This window comes from Lissotriton vulgaris, chromosome 10 (genome assembly GCF_964263255.1).
Source record: "Lissotriton vulgaris chromosome 10, aLisVul1.2, whole genome shotgun sequence".
Taxonomy (NCBI): domain Eukaryota; kingdom Metazoa; phylum Chordata; class Amphibia; order Caudata; family Salamandridae; genus Lissotriton; species Lissotriton vulgaris.
Window position 1 is genome coordinate 542,046,985 of NC_141698.1, and position 19,216 is coordinate 542,066,200.

At 47.1% G+C, this 19,216-nt stretch overlaps 1 protein-coding gene across 2 annotated transcripts in view; it reads right to left on the minus strand.

The window, feature by feature from the left end:
* DNAJA3 (DnaJ heat shock protein family (Hsp40) member A3) overlaps positions 1-19,216 on the minus strand; it is a 243,444-nt gene that overhangs the window by 185,328 nt on the left and 38,900 nt on the right. For both annotated transcript variants that reach the window (XM_086941384.1, XM_086941383.1), the window contains exons 4-5: positions 11,101-11,301; positions 9,886-10,038 (exon numbers count right to left, since the gene is read on the minus strand). In XM_086941384.1, coding sequence (XP_086797510.1) covers positions 9,886-10,038; positions 11,101-11,301 — 354 coding nt within the window. The remainder of the gene's footprint in view (positions 1-9,885; positions 10,039-11,100; positions 11,302-19,216) is intronic.

The window sequence follows — 19,216 nt, forward strand, 5'->3', positions numbered from 1 at the left end:
TCGCTTCCATTTGACCGCATAGCATGCCCTGGTTGTAGGTCTTCTTGCCTCCTTGATGATGTTCATACAGTCAGGGGGCAAGTTGAGGTAGCCAAACTCTATGACCTCAGGAGCCATATTGCAAGGCTCAACTGTTGCGGATCTGGGTGCTGAATGTCTCCACGGCTCTGAATGAGGAGACTGGGTGTGAGGCGGAGTCGTTGGTGAGGCACCACTGAAAGTTCTAAGAACGTGGTGTACCACGCCTGCCTTGCCCACGTTGGAGCAACTAGGATGAGCGTCATGGAGTGCTGCCGCAGTTTGCGTGCCACTAGCAGTATGAGCGGTGCCGGAGGAAAAGTGTACGCAAATTTGCCTGACCAGTTCATCCATATCGCATTGCCCTGCGACTGTGGATGTGGATGTGGGAACCTGCTGGCGAAGCTTTGGCATTTTGCGTTTTCCCTTGTGGCGAACAGGTCTATCTGTGGATGATCCCACTGCTGGGAGTACGGTTGGAGTACTGATGGATATCTCCCACTCGTGCATCTGGTGGCTGTGTCTGCTGAGCAGATCCGCCATCTGGTTGTCCTTGCACGGGAGGTGTTCGGCCATGAGGAAGATGTTCCTTTGAATGGCCCACTTCCACATGCTCTGCGCCAGATGAGACAACTATGGAGAGAGTGTTCCTCCCTGCTTCTGTACGTAGTACATGGAAGTCATGTTGTCCGTCCGGATCAACACGACCTTGTTGCACAAGTGTACCTTGAAAGCTTTCATCGCCATGAAGATTGCCATCAGTTCCAGAAGGTTGATGTGCATCTTTTGCTGTACTGTCCATAGTCCCTGCACTGTGTAGTGGAGTACATGAGCTCCCCATCCCTGGAGAGACACGTCCGCCGTCAGTACAATCTGTGGCACAGGCTCTTGGAACGGTCGGCCCTTGCAAAGTTTTCGTGGGTTCCACCAATGCAGAGAGTTGAATGCCCGACCGCTCATCAACACAAGGTCTTTTAACTGTCCTTGAGCCTGATTCCACTGACGTGCTAAGCACTCTGAAGCGGACGCATGTGTAGTCTTGCGTGCGGGACTGTGAAGATGCAGGAGGCCATCATGCCTATCAACTGCATGAACACTTTCGCTGGAAGCGAGTGTTGAGGTCTGAATTTTTGTATCAGCAATTGCATGCTGTTTATTCTCGCTGAATTTGGCTGAGCTTTGGCTGCCAGAGTGTTTATTGTCGCGCCCAGGTACTGTCGCACGTGGGCGGGCTGAAGATGTGACTTCGGATAATTCAGTGAGAATCCCAGACTGTGAAGAAGATGAATGGTGTGGGACATGTGGCTGGCACACTGCTGGGCCGTCTTTGCTTGAATAAGCCAGTCGTCCAGATAAGGGTAGACATGTATGTGCTGTCTCCTGAGGTGTGCTGCTACTGTCGCCAGGCACTTTGTGAACACCCTGGGTGCCGTCGTTACTCCGAAAGGGAGAACTTTGAACTGATAATGTTGATGTTGAATAGTGAACCTGAGATACTGTCTGTGTGATGGGTGTATGGGTATATGGAAATACGCGTCTTTTAGATCCAGTGTTGCGAGGAAGTCTCCCTGACTGAGTAACGGCAGAACTTGCTGTAAGGTGAGCATATGAAAATGCTCTGAAAGAATGTAACTGTTTAGAGGCCTGAGGTCCAGTATAGGTCTGAGAGACCCGTCCTTTTTGGGTATCAAAAAGTACAGAGAGTACACCCCTGAGCCTTGGTCTTCTACAGGCCCCTTTTTGCAGCATGCTGACGACCTCCTGCTGCAATAAGTGTAAGTGCTCTGCAGACATAGGACGGTGTCTTGGTGGGATGTTGGGTGGAGTGGACGGTAATTCCAGACAATATCCATACTGTACAATGTCTCTCACCCACCTGTCTGTGGTGATGGACTTCCAGACTGGCAGGAACTGTTGTAGTCTCTCCCCTACAGGTGTTATATGGTCGGGGGCAGTGACAGGGCGTCACTGTTTGGTATTGGCAGAGGATCTGGAACTGTTGTTTCCTATGCCTCTGCCCTTGATGTTGTTTCCACGATATCCACCCTGGTTGTTCTTATTGTAGGTGGATTGTGTACCTCCCTTATTGTATTGTGTCTGTTGTGTTGACTGGCCTCTTGAGGGGCCCTTAGTATTGGAGCGACGAAAGGAGCCACCCCGAAACTGCTGTGACTGCAGAGCCCCCATAGACTTTGCAGTCTCTGTGTCTTTTTTAATTTTTTCAAGGGTGGTGTCAACCTCGGGTCCGAATAAGAAGTCTGGGTTAACTGGCTGATTGAGGATAGAAGTTTGTATTTCAGGTTTGAATCCTGAGATTCTCAACCAGGCGTGTCTCCTTAACATAACTCTAGTGTTGATGGCCCTGGCTGCAGTGTCAGCTGCGTCTAGAGCGCACTTGATGGAAGCATTGGTTATCAGTTTCCCCTCCTGGATAAGTAGTTCTGCCCCCTCCTTGTACTGATCAGGTAAGTGTTGCAACAGTGTCTCAAGGGTATCATAATGGGACCTGTCATATCTGGCCAAGAGTGCCTGAGTGTTGGCAATGCGCCAGATGTTAGCCGCCTGCGCAGCCACTCTTTTTCCTGAAGTTTCCATAACTTTTGACTCTTTGTCAGGAGGAGGAGCATCACCTGTAGTCTGGGAGTTTGCTCTCTTACGTGCATTAGAAACAACTAATGAGTCCAATGGCAACTGTCCCCTTATATAAGTAGGGTCCGCAGGGGCCGGTCTATATTTCTTCTCAATCCTTGGGTTTAACACCCCGGCTCTAGTGGGGTCTTTAAAAATGTCACCAGCATGCTTAAGGTCCCCTTTTAGCATGGGTAGGGTTTTGACCGCCCTTTGTGAAGTGCAAAAGGTGTCGACCTGAAAGTCTTCATCCACAGGGTCAGCATGTAGCTCGACGTCATGATTACTGGCTGCCCTTTCAATAAGGGCATTAAAGGCAGTTGTGTCCTCAGTAGGAGATGTTTTCACACAGTACACATGAGTGTCAGGGCCAGTCTGCGGATCCCTTGAGTCAGCAGGGTCTGCCCATGGTTGGGCTTGATCATCGGGATCAGTGTCCACATGATAGAGGTCATCCTCATGTTCATCTTCCCCTGCATCCACATCTGAGTATGTTGGGGAAAAATTTTGAGGTTCCGGTCCATAGTGATGGAGGGGTTCCACAAGAGCTGGAGAGGTTGTTGAAACTCTCTTCTTCAAGGGAATCTTATATGATTCCATGGGTGTTTCTGGTATTATTTTTCTTTTGTATATGGACAGTCTACCAGTTTCCGAGTCGATGAATTGCCTCGGCTCCTGGTCTTCAGGCTCTTCTGTAGCCTCCATTTCCGCCGACACTTGTTTAGTGGCGCCGATAGCTTGTTTCGGCTCGAACATCTTCGGACGCACCAAGGGTGGCAACCTGAATTTGATAGGTGTCGACGCGGTCTGAACTTGTCCGACCAGCTTTGGCGTTGGGGCCTTCTTTGGTCCGACCGCTGTAGCCTTATCCTTGATGCGTTGGAGTGACTCCGACACTTCCTTGGCTATAATTGGACTGGGGCGCGTCGACTCGACAGGGTCCTTGGAGCCAGTCTTCGACTTGTCCGTAGGCCTCGACCGAGGATCGATCCAGTCTTTCAGTTCGAGCCTTTTGTGTGAATCGACTCCCTTCGGCGTCAGCCTTGGTGGTTCAACGGCTTTGACATTGGTCTTCGGTGCCCCAACCATCGGCTCGATGACCTTCTTGAGCTTTCTGGCATCGACGGCCATTTTCTTTTTCTTCGGCTCTGAGGGGTTTGAGGCCTTGGAGCCGACCAGAGTCACTTGCACTTTCGGTTTTGGCAATGATGCTGTCGGTTTCGATTTCTTTGTATCGACCGATGGCGGTGTCGAAACCGAAGGCTCTTTAGTAATGTTCGAAGCCGGGCCTTTATGCGGGGCTGTAGAACGAGACTGTAGATCTCGGGTAAGGCCTAGTGGCGATCCCTCGACCTGAGCCTTCTTGAGTGCGTCATCGTCAGCCCCCGTATAGCCGGTTGGGCCTAGCTCCTCGCCCGAGCTATCTTCTACGGCCCCAAGGGCCTCCACGTCATCTCCTACCTCATCGACGACGTTTTCGTCTTCTTCTTGCACCTCTTCGTCTTCGGCGTCATACTAGGAGTCATGGCCCGAAGCCGGATCGGAGCAGTATTCCTGATCCTCCAGATCAACGACCTCTTCGTCCTCGGTCCCAAAGATGTTCACGGGAACAGGCGCTGACTTCTTTGACTCAAATCGAGCCGCGCGTCGAATCCGAAGAGTTTTCTTCGACCTGAACCGGGCACAGGCCATACAGTTGGCTTCGTTGTGGTCTGGGGACAGGCACTTGTTGCACACCGGGTAGACATCGATGTGCGGGTATTTTGCATTGCAAAGGGGACACCTCTTGAATGGACTTCTTTCCATTTGAGATCGAAGATCGGGTCGAGTGTGGAAAGAAAAACCTGTTGAGTCCTCGATGTCCTCTCGAAACAAAGGCACCGATACCGAACGAAACGCTACAGACGCTGTCAAAAGCCTTTTGGCTTTGTAGAAAGTTTTCCTAACTTGAGCTAAGATAGTAACATCCGAACCCAATGGCGGAAAAAAACAATCCGAGGATGGAGGGGATGCCCATGCGCACTGTAGTCCAGGGGAGGAGCCACCTATCTCGTGATACTTCGAAGACTCTTCCAGGACAACAATGTGCAATCATCCGGACCCAACACTAGGCGGCGATCTATGCACAGATATGAATTAAGCAGCCCACATGCCTCGAACAGTAGGTTCTCGTTACTTTTGTAATCCAGGACTGGACTCCTAGGTTCAGTACTGGGGTCTCTACCTAAGACAAGTAAGTATTTACGTTTTAGTAGTTGGTACGATTTTTAAGGAATATTTGTAATTTTCAAAAGTAGACAGAAGGAATTTCATAGAAAAACAGTCAATGGTTTCCTATGGGAGAAAATTCAGGTTATGGGTAAGTACAGTTATAATCACTTTTGCGGTTCAGTACTGGGCTGAAAGGTACTGTACTGGCTCCTCTCCTGATTCCAGGTGAGTAATTCCAAATGAGTTACTCGGCTGATTTTATAGGAATATTTTAGAGTTTCAAAACTTCACACTTAGAAGATTTTTCGAGTCAAACCAGTCAATGTTATCCTATGGCAGGAAAGTGAGTTATCGGTTTCCAGGTGAGTACTCAACTGGTGAAGTTAAGGTTCTGGGCATAGACTCAGGGGTCTCCCAGGGTCGGAAAGGTACAGTAGTTACACCCAAAGCAGCACAGGGGCAGCCGGGTGCAGAGAGAATAGGCCCAATGCAATCCAATGGAGGGTAGGGGCCCTTCGGTTGGTGGCTGCAAGCAAGCAGGCCAAGCGGCTGTGGGAGCTGAGCTCCTGGTCACTTACTCAGGGCAAGTGGGGAAGTAGCGTAGGGTAGTAGTTGCACTTCCAGCTGCACTCGGGTGGCTGGGTGCAGGGTGCTTTTGAGCCTTCGGGCGCTCAATGTTATCCAATGGGAAAGGTAAAAAGGGAACTAAGGCTGCAGCCTTTGGGACGGTGATTCTTCAGTTGCGACCACCACTTCGAGAGGTAAGTTGGGATCTTGGAGAAGAGGTAGGTACCCCAAAGGAAGGCACAGGGAGCTGCAGGGCGGCAGGTGCAGGGGTGCCTTTTGGTGTCGTGAAATCTTACCCTCAGCTGGTCGCGGTTGGAGGGGTCCCTGGTTCTGAGGCTGCAGGAGTAGTCTGGTTCGTCGAAGAGGGTCTTTGGGCACTGGACTTCGGGTCCTAGGCACCGGGGGGACGTCCTCGTGGTCTTGGATCACTCTCGCACGGGCCGAGCTCACGGGTGCAGAGTGGGCTGGATTTGCCGTTCCTGGCTGGCACAAGGGGTATTGTTGAAGCAGAGCCTCTGCTTAAGGGAGTCCCAGTCTTTCAGAGGGTCAAGGCAGGCAGGTCCTCCGGGTTTCCCAGGGTTGCTGTCCGCAGGAGTCGCCGGGATTAAGCAGGAGCAGGTTCCAGGATCGACAGGCCGGTAGGGCTGGGGCCAAGTCAGTTGGTGTCGTCCTGTTAGCAGCTGCACGGCGGGTCTTCTTCTTGATCTTCTTTCTTCTTTTCCTATCGGGACCTGAGGAAGGAAGGTTCAGGGTGCCCCTAAATACGAATGTTAGGGGCGTTACAGGTAGGGCAAGGGCAGGGACCTATAGGTCCCTGTCCTGGGGTGGGTACACCCCCTAGCCTGCTCCTCTCCTGTGGGACGGGGGCAGGAGCCTAGCTGTGATTGGGCAGGGCTCCCCATCTTCAAGATGGCCGGAGCCCGGGGTCATGCTTCTCCTCGCCTCTCCCACCTGAGGGGTGGGGTTGGCACATGCTGGCACACCCCCCTTCTTGACGTAGGGCTTCCTGCCAGTCTTCCCGGCAGAGTGGGGGTTAGAACTGATGGGGGCCAGTTGCGGAGTACAGCAAGTGGCCTGGAGAAGCTCACAAAAGGCGGCATGCCCTGCCCTTGCTGGGGGAGGAGACCTAGCACCTCGCACAGAATGTGCATTGTTGCAGGCTCAGGAGAGTGGGGGGCTCTTCACCCAGGGTCCAGCAACATGTCTGCAGTGTGGCAGCCTCAGCAGCCACTCAGACCAGAAGTGGATTGTAGGTTAGGTTTCAGGGGGCATCTCTAAGAAGCCCTCTGTGGTGCACTTTACATTAAATGCCACACTGGCATCAGTGTGGGTTTAATGTGCTGAGAAGTTTGATATCAAACTTGTCAGTCTTCAGTGTAGCCATTATGGTGCTGTGGAGTTCGTAATGACAACCTCCCAGCACCATATACTCTTAATAGCAGCACTACACTTACAGTGCCCAGGAATGGCCCTGGGTACTGTAGGGGCACAGGGCTCATGCACCTGTGCCCACACCACTGGCATGGTGCACCCAGCTAGAGGGGTGATTGGTGGATGCCAGGGCAGTGGGTTTGTGGGCATGGCACACAGGGATGTGTGCCATGTCGACTTTGTTTAGTTCTGTACTTAGACACTCAATCAGCAAAGGCAGAGTGTGGGTGTCAGGGTACAGGGCCCCTAAGGGTGGCACAATAAGTGCTGCAGCCCTTAGGGGTCTTCTCTGGTCACCATGCCCTGGGTACCTAGTGTACCATTTACTAGGGGCTGACAGGTGGCCAGAGATGCCAATTGGGTTTTGGTTCAACACAGCTTTAGGGAAGGAACACAGGCCCCGGGCACCTGGTTGACAGGAGCCCAGGGCACACTCAGTCAAAGCACATAAGCAGTTCAGCAAAAAGTGGGTGCATACCAATGCAAGAAAGATGGCACTATCTCACAATTATGCAGCCACTTTTTTTGCCTGAGGTATCTATTACTTTTGACTCTTTGTCTGTAGGTGGAGCATCCCTGAGGTTTGGGAATTCGCTCTCTTACGAGCACTGGACTCAACCAAAGAATCTAATAGAAGCGGACTCAATAGAAATTGTGTCATATGGTGAGGGTTTGTATTTTTTATCAAACCTGGATGTTAGTGCCTCAGCATGCCTTTTTTTTCATTTTAGATAATTTTGACTTTTCAGGAAAAACAGGAACATAGATGTACAAACAGAAAATCACAGAATGGCATTAGTTGAAATACAGCTACAGATGTGATTGTAAATGATAATAACAAATGAATAAATAATAAATACGTCATGCCTTTAAACATTGGTAACCACTGTGTTTTAAGTGTGATCCCCAATGTTTCAAATAAAAATCTTCTCCTAAAGGTTCTTTATGTAAAGGGACTCCATAGTATGTGGCTGCCCTGGCAAATAACTCCTGATATTAAGTGCTGTCATCAGGAGGGGAAGATTTTGCAGGGTATAGATCTGGATCGGTCTGTGGGAGGATCTAAATTATAATCATCCCATAGATCTGATGGTGGTTGGCCACAAGCGTCATCCCCAGTCCCTGCATCAGGATCAGTAGGAGGAGAGCCCTGCGGTGTCTAGAGGATCATAACTTGGTATTAAAGGTACTGGTGAAGATGGTGGGGGGGGGGGGGGGGGGGGTGGTATAAGGAATAGGGGTGAAGAGGGCTAGTAGCCAAGTCATTTTCTTTCTTAAAGGAATTTAATAACCTGTGAGCTAGGAAGTATCCTTTTGGAGGATGATGTGATCACAGGTTTTGTTGTAATATGTCTAGTGTTCAGATTAATATAAAATGTTCTTTTGTTTTGGATCCAGCTTTTCTTGCATGGTTTCCAGAACTGGCTCCAGAGTCTTTTGAGGAGTACATTTCTGTTTCGGCACCGAAATGTTCGGTGCAGAGCCGGATTTTTCCTTTCTGTCCCTTGGAACCAATGTTTTAGGTGCCCGAAGATGTGGTATCTCAAATCAAGCCTGAAGGCTTGACTTGTGCTTTTGGTGCCAAGCCAGAGGGCGGGGCATTTAAAGCAGTCTCTTGGTGCCTACCATGGCCAAATGGCAGTGGTGGCCCAGAAGCCCTTTTTTTAATTGGAAGCTGATTTTGTGAGGAAAGGGGTTTTGATACTCACTGCACTTTGACCGGCTGGGACATCGTGGGACTAGTTCGAAATTGGAGTACTGGACGGAGAAGGCCTCTTCTTCTGCTGCAGATGCTTCCAATTCTCCAGAATTATTGGGGGTGTCAGATAGGTTGTTGCTGCATTTCTCTTCATCGAGCCAGACGGTCCAGTAGGGTCTTTTTGGAGCAAAATGAGTGACAGGCGTCACAGTCTTCTTCCTTGTGCTCCTGAGACAGGCAAAGGTTACAGACCTTGTGAAGGTCTGCGTGCGGATCATTAGAGTGGCATAGAGGGCAGAATTGGAACAGAGTCTGTTCCATTGGCAGATTACTTGATGATTTTGATGATGTTTTCTCGAGTGACAGTTCAAGGAAACGGGATAGGCACAAAGGCTGGGGGTTCCTCGATCCAACTATAAAAGTTTTCTGATATTCGACATGCAGTGGATGGGAAATGTGTTTGGAACAATATGAATGCGGGTACAGTGGGTTATGCACCAAAGGGATACTGACGAACAGTCTCAAACCAGAGCCCCACAAACCACGTTCAAAACCATTGGCAAAAAGAAAACAATCTAATGATTAAGTTGATGCCTATGTGCACTATCACCGAAAACCGGAGTCACCTTACCTTGTGACTGGAAAAGACTTCTTCGAAGAAAAACAACTTACAAACATCCAGACTCAACACTAAATGGCAGGAGTATGCTTATCTACAGCAGACATAACTCAAACATAGTGATTTTCCCACCATACCTTTAAGCGTGAATGTTCCATAATACCAGCACGTTTCCAAATAAAATGGTATACAGCAATTTGCCATGATTCTGCTATGCATGGGGTGGTCAGTAATCAGTGTCTTTTACAGTGGACAGTTTCCAACAGTTACATTATGAGTGAGGGCTTGATATCGTAGCAGGGAGCTATTGGGTATGTGTCATGAATGAGTTAAGCAGCAGTTTCAGAGGTCCACTTCTTCTACAGCTTTTAACAGCATCCTAGAAATGTTAGATCAAGAAACTGTAGTAACCTTTAATATGCTACTGCCATAGAGAAGAGGTACCAATTAGCAAACACATGCAAGCACGAAGAGTTGAGAACCAGCAAGGAATAAGGCAAGTAGTCCCACCGAAATACAAACTAGCAGCACAGATCATGCGACAAAAAATGTGCATAATATGAGGCTTGCTCAATAATGCACATGACTGAAGCGATTTTTACTATGAACCACCACCTTCTTTTGCATAATTTCATTCAAAATGAAGTCAATGGATTGTTTGTACCATTTACTAGTGCTCTGGGCTGTCCAAGGAGAGTTTGTCGGAACTTACCATTCCAGTGCCATTGCAGTAATGGCAGTGTTGCACTTTAGTGCCGGGCTCATTTCCCTTGCCGTCGCATCGCTCGCAGGTGTCATTTATGTTGATCGAAATCTCTTTATTGACGCCTTTGGCAGCCTGGTTGAAGGTCAGCTCCATGACGTACTGATAAGGGCAACAAGATCAAAAGCATCAGTTAGCAGTAAAGTTAATTCTACAGAATCCCATGCTGAAAGAACACTCTCCAGTACCATATTTCTCTATGCCAAACTACAGATTAGCAGATCTCCAAGTTAGAAAAAAAAAAACATCACAATCATCCTTCAGTACCATAATGTGCATTTGGAAAGCACATGTTCAACCTGAGAGTTAAATAATTGATGTTTATAGTTACTTAAACACAATTGTACTTTATAGATCTTGGAAGAGGCTATTTAATGCAATTTGTGTTTCATCTGTGGCAGTTTAACTCTGGAAGTGCAATGCATTCATTATCTCCAACTCACTTTCAGGCTCTTCCATGTGCCAACCCCAAACACAAAAACCGAGTAGAGAACAATGAAACGTCTATTTAATAAGGATGCTTTTCAGATATTTGCCATAACTTTCATTGCCCGTACCCTTTACAGTTGTTTCAGATTTTGAACAATTAGAAGTGAGTGAGTACGACTAACATACTTAATTTATCTTAGTTTTGCAAGAGGGCTAGCCTTGGTTCACCACACAGCACTTGTCAGGGACTACGATTACTATACACACCAACAGAATTTTCGACCCACCAAGCTAGAAAATGTTCTTGTTGGTTAATGAAACCAGAAGTAAATTACAGTGAAAGGAGAAAACTGCATCAACAACTGTAAGACCCAGGACATTCTTTCACTCAACCACAAGCACAATTCAGCATGCACTTAAGAGAACTGGGAACAATTGACAGAAAGCCATCCTAACATGCAAACCTTTGGCCAAATGAAACATTTTGCTGCAAGTTGCTTTATGATCACAGCCATCTGGGACCCAAAAGCCTTGTAATAGTAATCTGGAACAAAATTCTTGCTCCTACTGATAGCCACAGGTCCGGAGACAAAATTCGGAAGTTGGGGTAGCCATTTTAATTAGACATGAAATCCTTTTTACAGCACATATCTGAATTTGAGACAGCTACCCAGAAAGTGAAATGTCTCCTGCACCAGCCAGAAAAATACTTAAAAAGTAAGTGTTTGGTCTTACCTCTTGCTGTTGCTCAAAAACAGTGTTGAAGTCACCAAAAGAAGAACCAGAAAACTCCCCAAAAATCTTCCTGAAGAGTTCCTCTGGGTCGATGCTAGGGCCTCCACCCCTCCAGTATTGCTGTCCAGAGCTTGCACCAGGGTCAAAGCCAGCCGCTCCATATGTATCATATTGCTTTCGTTTCACCTCATCGCTTAGCACCTACAGAAAAGAGAAGCACAGATGTAGATCTTAGGATATACAGGGCACCAGGACATTAAAGGACAGAAGACTCTGCTGGACAAAGCAATACAATTAAGAGTGTGAGACATTATGTAGCTCAACAAACCATAATAGAAACTTACTGAGGAATGAGGAAGAGTCCATCCTCTCATGTATGTAAATGTAATTGTCTATTTAGATATGTCAGGTCCATTTAAACATCATGCACACATAAAATACATACACCAGCATTTTCAATTTAAAACTCAGATTTGATTTGCAGTTGATATGTTGGAGCTGCAGGACAAGTCCTGTGGATCTACGCCACCTATCCCTCCAAATCAGAGTACCGTAGAATGGTAAAGGTGCCAATGCAGATCGTGACGGCACAGAACACTTCCTTGGCAGTAAGGCAAGAAAGCTGTGAACCATAGACCCTATCTGAAGACCTTCTTTCAAAGGCGAAGAGACAAGGTGCTCCATAGGTAGCATTCATAAAAAGGCACCACTGCTGGAAGACTAATAGCAGGGGGCAGTGAGGGAGCTAAAAGGGATCCTGCAGTAAAAGAGCAGCTTCATAAGCCCTGCAACCTATTGTCTCAGGGTGGGGGGGTGGCACCATAAGACAGTCAGGTGCCACCAGCAGTTATTGAATGGGCCACTGCAGGGATCAAATGCTAGTGAGTCTGTAGGCTGTGATGGACCACTTTCCTGATCTGAAGCAAGTAGACAGATTTGGACCCCATGGAACTGGCAACTAGCAAACAGCAGCTGATGTAGAAAGGCCCTAAGGAGAAATAGAGAGTAGCAGTGGAGAGGTCAAGTGAACCCTCTCAAGGCAAAGGATCAGCTGAATCGACAAATATCTTTAAATTGCCTGGGGGGGGGGGGGGGGGGGGGGGGGGTTGAGAGAGTTCTAGACTTCGCTTGAGTCAGGATGGTGGTGAGCGTGTCATGAGACGAACATAAGTCCTAGCTAGCATCCTAAACCTATTTGTGCAGAACTCAGAAGATACTGATAAGTGAGTAATGGCTGAAGCGAAGGTGGGGATCCTAGAGAAGTGTGACTAGCCATGGGGCGTGAGGAATCCGGACTATCATGGTCCTAAGGGACATCCTGTGTCTGTGATACCTGAAAAGTAGGAAGTGCCCACTGTAAGAAAGTGGCTCTGTATATACTGGACCAAAGTATGGTACAGTGTGCACATAGTCCACAGTCCCCAAAGGTTTGGCAGAAGCTAAAGTTAGATATGACCTTACTCTCTAAAGTGGAGCTTGGTCGAGCAGTAAGGCAGTATCAGAGGACAGTGTAAAGCATTTGTTGTCTACACTCAGTCAGCAAATGGCCTCACACAATCAAGAACTGAACTCTAGGCCAATTGTTTTGTATCAAAAATATATAGTTTTATTTTAGAACCACCAAGGTATCAAAATATACTTTCTCAGAATGAATTACTTTAGTTTAAATACTTTGCAAATAGGCAATAGACTTAAGTCAGGTAGTTACAGTTGTTGCAATGGGCAACACAATTTCAAACACAATAAGACATTGAGCTCAATGGGAATTTCTAATTAAATGCAATTAGTTACTTTATGGATTACTTTTCTAACCACAAGACTGGATCTTAGATTCAGTCCTGGGACATCTTCTGTAAACAGTTGAGTAAAAGCGTTTTGGTTACAGTAGTGATTTTTAAAAAATATGATTGGATTTTAAAAGTTGAGACTTAGAAACTTTTTCACCTAGAATCACCAATGTTATCCTATGGGAGGAAATTCACGTAGCAGGTAAGGAGTGTTATCGTTACTTTTTCTTACTCAGTGGTGGATCCTGGATCCAGCACTGGTGCATCTCCTGTAAACAATTGAAAGAATGTGTAAGTCATACTGGTGATTTTTAAGGAATATTTGTAGTTTGTGAAAATTGACACTTAGAAACTTTTCTGGTAAAAACCAGACAATGGATTCCTATGGAAGGAAATAGAAGTTACTGGTAAGTACAGTTAAAATTATTTTTCAGGTTCAGTGCTGGTCTAATAGATGCAGCACTGGGTTCTCTTCTGATAACAGGTGAGTAAATCTGAATTTTTTGTTCAGCTGATTTTAGGTGAATATTTTAAAGTTTCAAAATTCCACACTTAAAAGAATTTCCAATGAAACCAGTCAATGTTACCCTATGGAAGAAAAGTGAGTTATCGGCTTTTGGGTAAGTTCTCAACTAGCAGAGTTAAGGTTCTGGGCAGAGACTCCAGGATCAGGCAGGTACAGTTGGTACACCCTCAGCCGCACAGGGGTCTCCGGGTGCAGAGATAGTTAGGCCCAATGTTAGCCAATGAGAGGCAGGGGCCTTCGGTTGCTGACAAGCAGGTCACGCAGCTTTGGGAGCTGGGCTCCTGGTCACTTGCTCAGGGCAAATGGGGAAGTAGGCTAGGACCAAGGTTGCACTGCCAGCAGCACTCGTACGGCTAAGTGCAGGGTGCTTTTGAGCCGTCGAGAGCTCAATGTTATTCAAAGGACACCTTGGAAAGTGAACAAAGGCTGCAGGCTCAGGGACGGAGATTCTTTAGGAGCGACCAACACTTCGAGGAGTAAGTTGGGATCTTGGAAAATAGGTAGGCATCCAGGAGTTGGGCACAGGTGCAGGGATGTCTTTTGACGTCGGGAAATCTTACCCTCTGCTGGTCGCGGTTGGAGGGATCCCTGGCTGTGAGGCTGCAGGCGTCGCAGGGTCGTCCTTGGGCACTGTTCCAGGTCAGAATCGCTGGAGGGACTTCCTCAGGGTCTTTGTCCACTCAGGCACAGGCCGGGCTCGACGGGTGCAGAATGGGCTGGATTCGCGGTTCTTGACTGGCACCAGGGGTATTGCTGTTCGAGCAGAACCACTACTCATGGGAGTCCCAGTCTTTAAGGAGGTTCAAGGCAGGCAGGTCCTCCGGGGTTTTCAAGATTGCTGTCTGCAGGAGATGCCGGGATTCAGCAGGAGCAGGTTCAATGATCAACAGGGCTATAAGGCTGAGGCCAAATCAGTTAGTGTTGGCCTCTTGTTAGCAGCTGCACGGCAGGTCTTCTTCTTGATCTTCTTTCTTGTTTTCAAATAGGGATCTGAGGAAGGAAGGTTCAGGGTGCCCCTATATACTAAATGTAGGGGCATTACAGGTAGTTCAAGGGCAGGGACCAATGGGTCCCTGCCCTGGGGTGAATACACCCCCTAGCCGCCTCCTCTCCTGTGGGAGGGGGGCAGGAGCCTATCTCTGATTGGGCAGGGCTCCCATTCTTCAAGATGGCCGGAGCCCGGAGTTGTGCTTCACCCCGACTCTCCCACATGAGGGGTGGAGTTGGCACAGGCTGGCACACCCCCTTTCCTCACGTAGGGTTTCCTGCCAGTCTTCCTACCAGAGTGGGGGTCAGAAGCGGAGGGGGCCAGTTGGTGGGGTCAGCAAGTGGTCTGGAGAAGCTCACAAAGGCGGCATGCCTTTGAAGCTTCCCCTGCCCATTCTGGGGGAGGAGACCTAGCACCTCACCCAGGACGTGCATTGTTGCAGGCCCAGGAGAGCGGATGGCTCTCTACCCAGGGGTCAAGCAACATGTCTGCTGAGTGGCAGCCTATGTGCTGCAGCTCTCCGGGGTCTTCTCTGGTCACTATACCCTGGGTAACACTTACCAGGGACTGACATGAGGCCAGAGATGCCAATTGGGTTTTAGTTTCAACACAGTTTTAGGGAAGGAACACAGGCCCTGGGCACCTGATTGGCAGGAACACTGGGCATACTCATTCAAAGCACATCAGCAATTCAGCGAAAAAATGGGGGGCATACCATACAAGAAATATGGCACTTTCTCACACCTACTGCTTCCCATTAGCTAGTAGAGGGAAAAGCTGGAACCAAGGTGTATGCCTCAATGAATCAAGCATGCTGGCAAGAACAAACTAGGGAGTTTTCATGTTTTTTTTACAAGCCTGATGTAAAGCACTGGCAAGCTGGCCAACCTACTTCTAGCGAGACAGCAGCCAAAACTGATGGAGGGTAGCTTGGGGCGCATCAAAGGGGTTTATTTATTAAGAAGATTTATATAGCGCTGGCCAGACCCGAGGGTTATGGAGCCCTTTACAACAGTTATAATGCAGGTGTCACATAGTAAAGCATAGGTTTAAATATTGGCTCGGAAGTCCCAGCGTGAACTGGGGTGGCGGAGTGAGCTAAAGAATGATGATGGATTAAACCCAGATCAGTTGACTGGAGGCGAGTGCTTGCAATGTTCAACACTCCGTCCATCATCCCCTTTGGTTTTGCTTTGTTCGCCCTAAGTTGGCAGGGTATGCCCAGATGTGGACCCCTTGCTCACTTTGCCACTGGATTCAAGCTAGCCTGGCTGATGATGGCTGATTAGTCAGAAACCAGTCCCATGATGCGTGTTTCCGGTCCAGGGAAGACATAGCTTGGCTATTCGGTCTGGATTGTTCCCATGAGGCACAGGGTCAGACTGATTTGCATATGGCCATGTCTGAACTGGGGTGGCGGAGTGAGCTAAAGAATGATGATGGATTAAACCCAGATCAGTTGACTGGGGGTGAGTGCTTGCAATGTTTAAACGCTCCGTCCATCATCCGCTTTCGTTTTACAGTGTCAGGGTGCAGCAGAGTGCAGGCTTGTGCGCTTCGGCAGCGATTATCAGTTCGGAAAGTAACGATTGAGGAAGGTGTGTTAGGAGTTTTTTTCATTTTACAAAGGAAGGGATAGTCCTGATATCAGCTGGGATGGAGTTCCAGATTTTTGGGGCGTTTCCAGCGAAGGATCGAGCAGCTGTTTTTTGTTTGCGTGTTTTCATAGGGATGAGTAGTAGGGTGTTGGAGCTCCTGAGGTTCCTTGTCTGACCGGCCTTCATGAGTTTGGAGGCCACGTAGTCAGGTTTCCCTGTGTGCAGGGCTTTGTGCGTGAGGCAGGCAGTTCTACTGGGAGCCATTTTGGTTCTCTGAATGCGGGTGAGATGTGATCCTATTGCTTAACCCCGGAGACCATTCTGGCTGCTGCATTGCAAGTTGTTTTGAGGGGAGCTAGGTGGGATTTTGCTGTACTGGTGAGGACTGCATTTCCATAGTCGAGTCTAGATAGCACCAGTGATTGCGTGGTTTGTTTGAGGTCCTTGGGTGGGATGAATAGTTTTATTTTGTTGAGTAGCTTCAGATTGAGGAAGGCACTCTTTGCTGAGTTCTTAATGTGTTTGGCCATGTCAAGTTTTGGGTCTAGGGTGATTTCTAATGATTTTACAGTTAGCGAGAGTGAGGTTTCCATTGAGAGAATCAATAGCTTTTAGCCATTCAGTGGTTTGAGGGTTTTCTTCTTTGTTGGAGAGGAAGAGGATTTCTGTTTTGTCTTTGTTGAGTTTAAGGTGGTTTATTGATAGCCAGAGTTGGACTTCAACACCTTAGCTCATTATTTTTGGCAGGAGATGGGAAATCAAGCCAGGCTACACAAATCTATTTTTACAGGCCTAAAATAATCACTTTTGGCACTACAGTTAGAGGAGGCCTGGATCACAATCACTACTTACTCTGGATTTAAAAATGTAGTGAACAATGATACCAAATGGATCTCACTATCAATGGACAAAACAGCCGTCGCAAAAAAACAACATGCACGGGCGTTGATACAATCTCATAAAACGCTGAAACCCCAACCGTACTTGCCCGAACACTTTTCACATCAAAAAAAGAAAAATTTGATGCTATTGAGGCTGGGGTCATTCTCCACGAAAGATCTTACCCCAAAGTGAAAACAGACGCGGTTGACAAAGGAATGCCGTCTCTGCAGACAAAGTGACGAGTCACTATTATATCTTTTATGCATCTGTCCATCATTACTAGAAATTCGAAAAACTGTCCTTCTGGGAATATTACGGAGAGAGCAAATAAGGACTTGCTGAGCGGCAGTTATAAAATGCCTTAGAGGCTCGTCGATCCAACTTAACTGCAGAGCCATAAAACTCTGGAACGTTTCAGCAAAAGAATGGGACAAAAAAGAGAACTGATCTGACTATTTGTAACTGAATTACTTGCACATTTTTTCTATTGCATTGCTTACATCTTTATATATTTTCTAATTAACCAGCCGACCCTAGAGGATATGAATTTTGTCTTTCTTTTTGTTCCTTGTTTTTAACAATTGATTAATTGATGTACCTAGGTGGCTTGTTCACCCCTTTTATTATTTTAATGAAATCAAATCAAAGTATTATTGACTGACTAACTTCATAAGGTAGGGAAGCAGACAGACAAAGGGTGTACTGATCCTCGCCTCTGCGTCCTTCACAGAAATGAACCTTTCCTTCAGGTTAGCCAGGACCTTTTTTTTCTAGGTCAGAAACTGAGGCGAGGATTAAGCATGTTTAAAGCTTAATGACCACCAAGGATACCACTCCCATGATTAGTTTGAAATAAAACGTTTTAGAAGTTGAATCTGTGGACCACCCCGTGGCATTCCTAATAGCCTTAAGATGACGCCTCAGATAAAATGCCTTGAAAGCCATGGAGCCTCTGGCAGAATCGGGTCCCACAAATAGAGACATCAAGCACTGCTTCAGTTGTGGTCCAACTAGCAATTCTTGGAGAGAAATCTGGACTTCCTGAGGGAGATCAAAAGTAGACATACTCTAGGGCATCTGTTCTCCTCCGTCACACACTCATATTTCCTGAGGCAATTAACTTCACAGAGTTAAGGACTGTCTGGAAAAGCTGGATAAGAAATGCAAATTGTGTTATACTTTGTCCTCCTCATACCGTAAAGTAGACTCCCTCTGGAGTGTACATCCTGGAAGAAATATCCAGTACTCTCACAGCCAACACTCTTTTACAGGATATTAAGCAAAGTCACATAGCTAATTTCTCTCTCAGTTCCTTCCTTGAAAGTAACTAATTGAACTGCCAAATCCAAAGGATCAAGGGTCAAGTCTTAGAGATTAGCATACCTATGTTCTGGAGGATAAGAAAGACATATACCTCTGAAAAGGTTACAATTTAGAGGGTGTTCCTGCAGAAGTATCTCATTCACAGGTGTGTTTTCTGAGGAATTTGTTGATCTACAGGTGGTAAGAGTCCTCTATGCTAATTCTGTCTCAGCCAGTTTGAAAGGAAGTTCAAGATATTGACCACTTTGGTCTCCATTGGAGCGTAATTCCATCCCAAACACAAAGAAGAACCAGTTTTTCCAGACCAAACTGTATCTCTTAAATGTGGTCTCCTACCAGGCCTTCTTAATATAAGTTGAAGACAGGAACAAAAGTTCCAGGATGTGGCACTATCATCCTCCACACAATCAGAGGTAGAGATCTCACTAGGGCTAATGTGTGCCCTGATTGACCCTCAGAATGTTCAGATACAGGTGAACGAGAATTTGAGAAGACCAAGAAAGTTTCAGAATAACGGTAAACCTCCAAAACGGAACCACTAGAATTAAATTTGTTTGCTACCATCTAACTTGTGCGAACACTTGCGATCATTGAAAAAAAGGTAAGCACAGTCCTGCAACCTGTCCCACACCTGGGAGAAGGCACCCATTGTCTCTGCTAGAGGGTCCGGCCCAAAGCTGAAGAATCTCAGGAGTCGATGATTGAGGCAAGAGGTAAAGAAATCTATTTATCACTGGCCCCAGTGTTGAATCAAGAGGGAGAATACTTTTGGTTTCAGTTTACAAGCACTGGAGTCTCAGAGGAACCTCGAGTACTAATCCATTATCAAATTCAATTTCCTTGGAAGGTACTCTGCAGAAATTGAAATCTGGTTGCTGCAGTGCCAAGACAGAAGTACCAAAGATTCTTGATTAGTTCTGCCAGTGCCTTGGACCTTGTTCCCCTTAGGAGGTTGATGTACCAGCCAGTCGAACCATTGTTCTTCATCCTTTGCACACTGAACATGAAATTA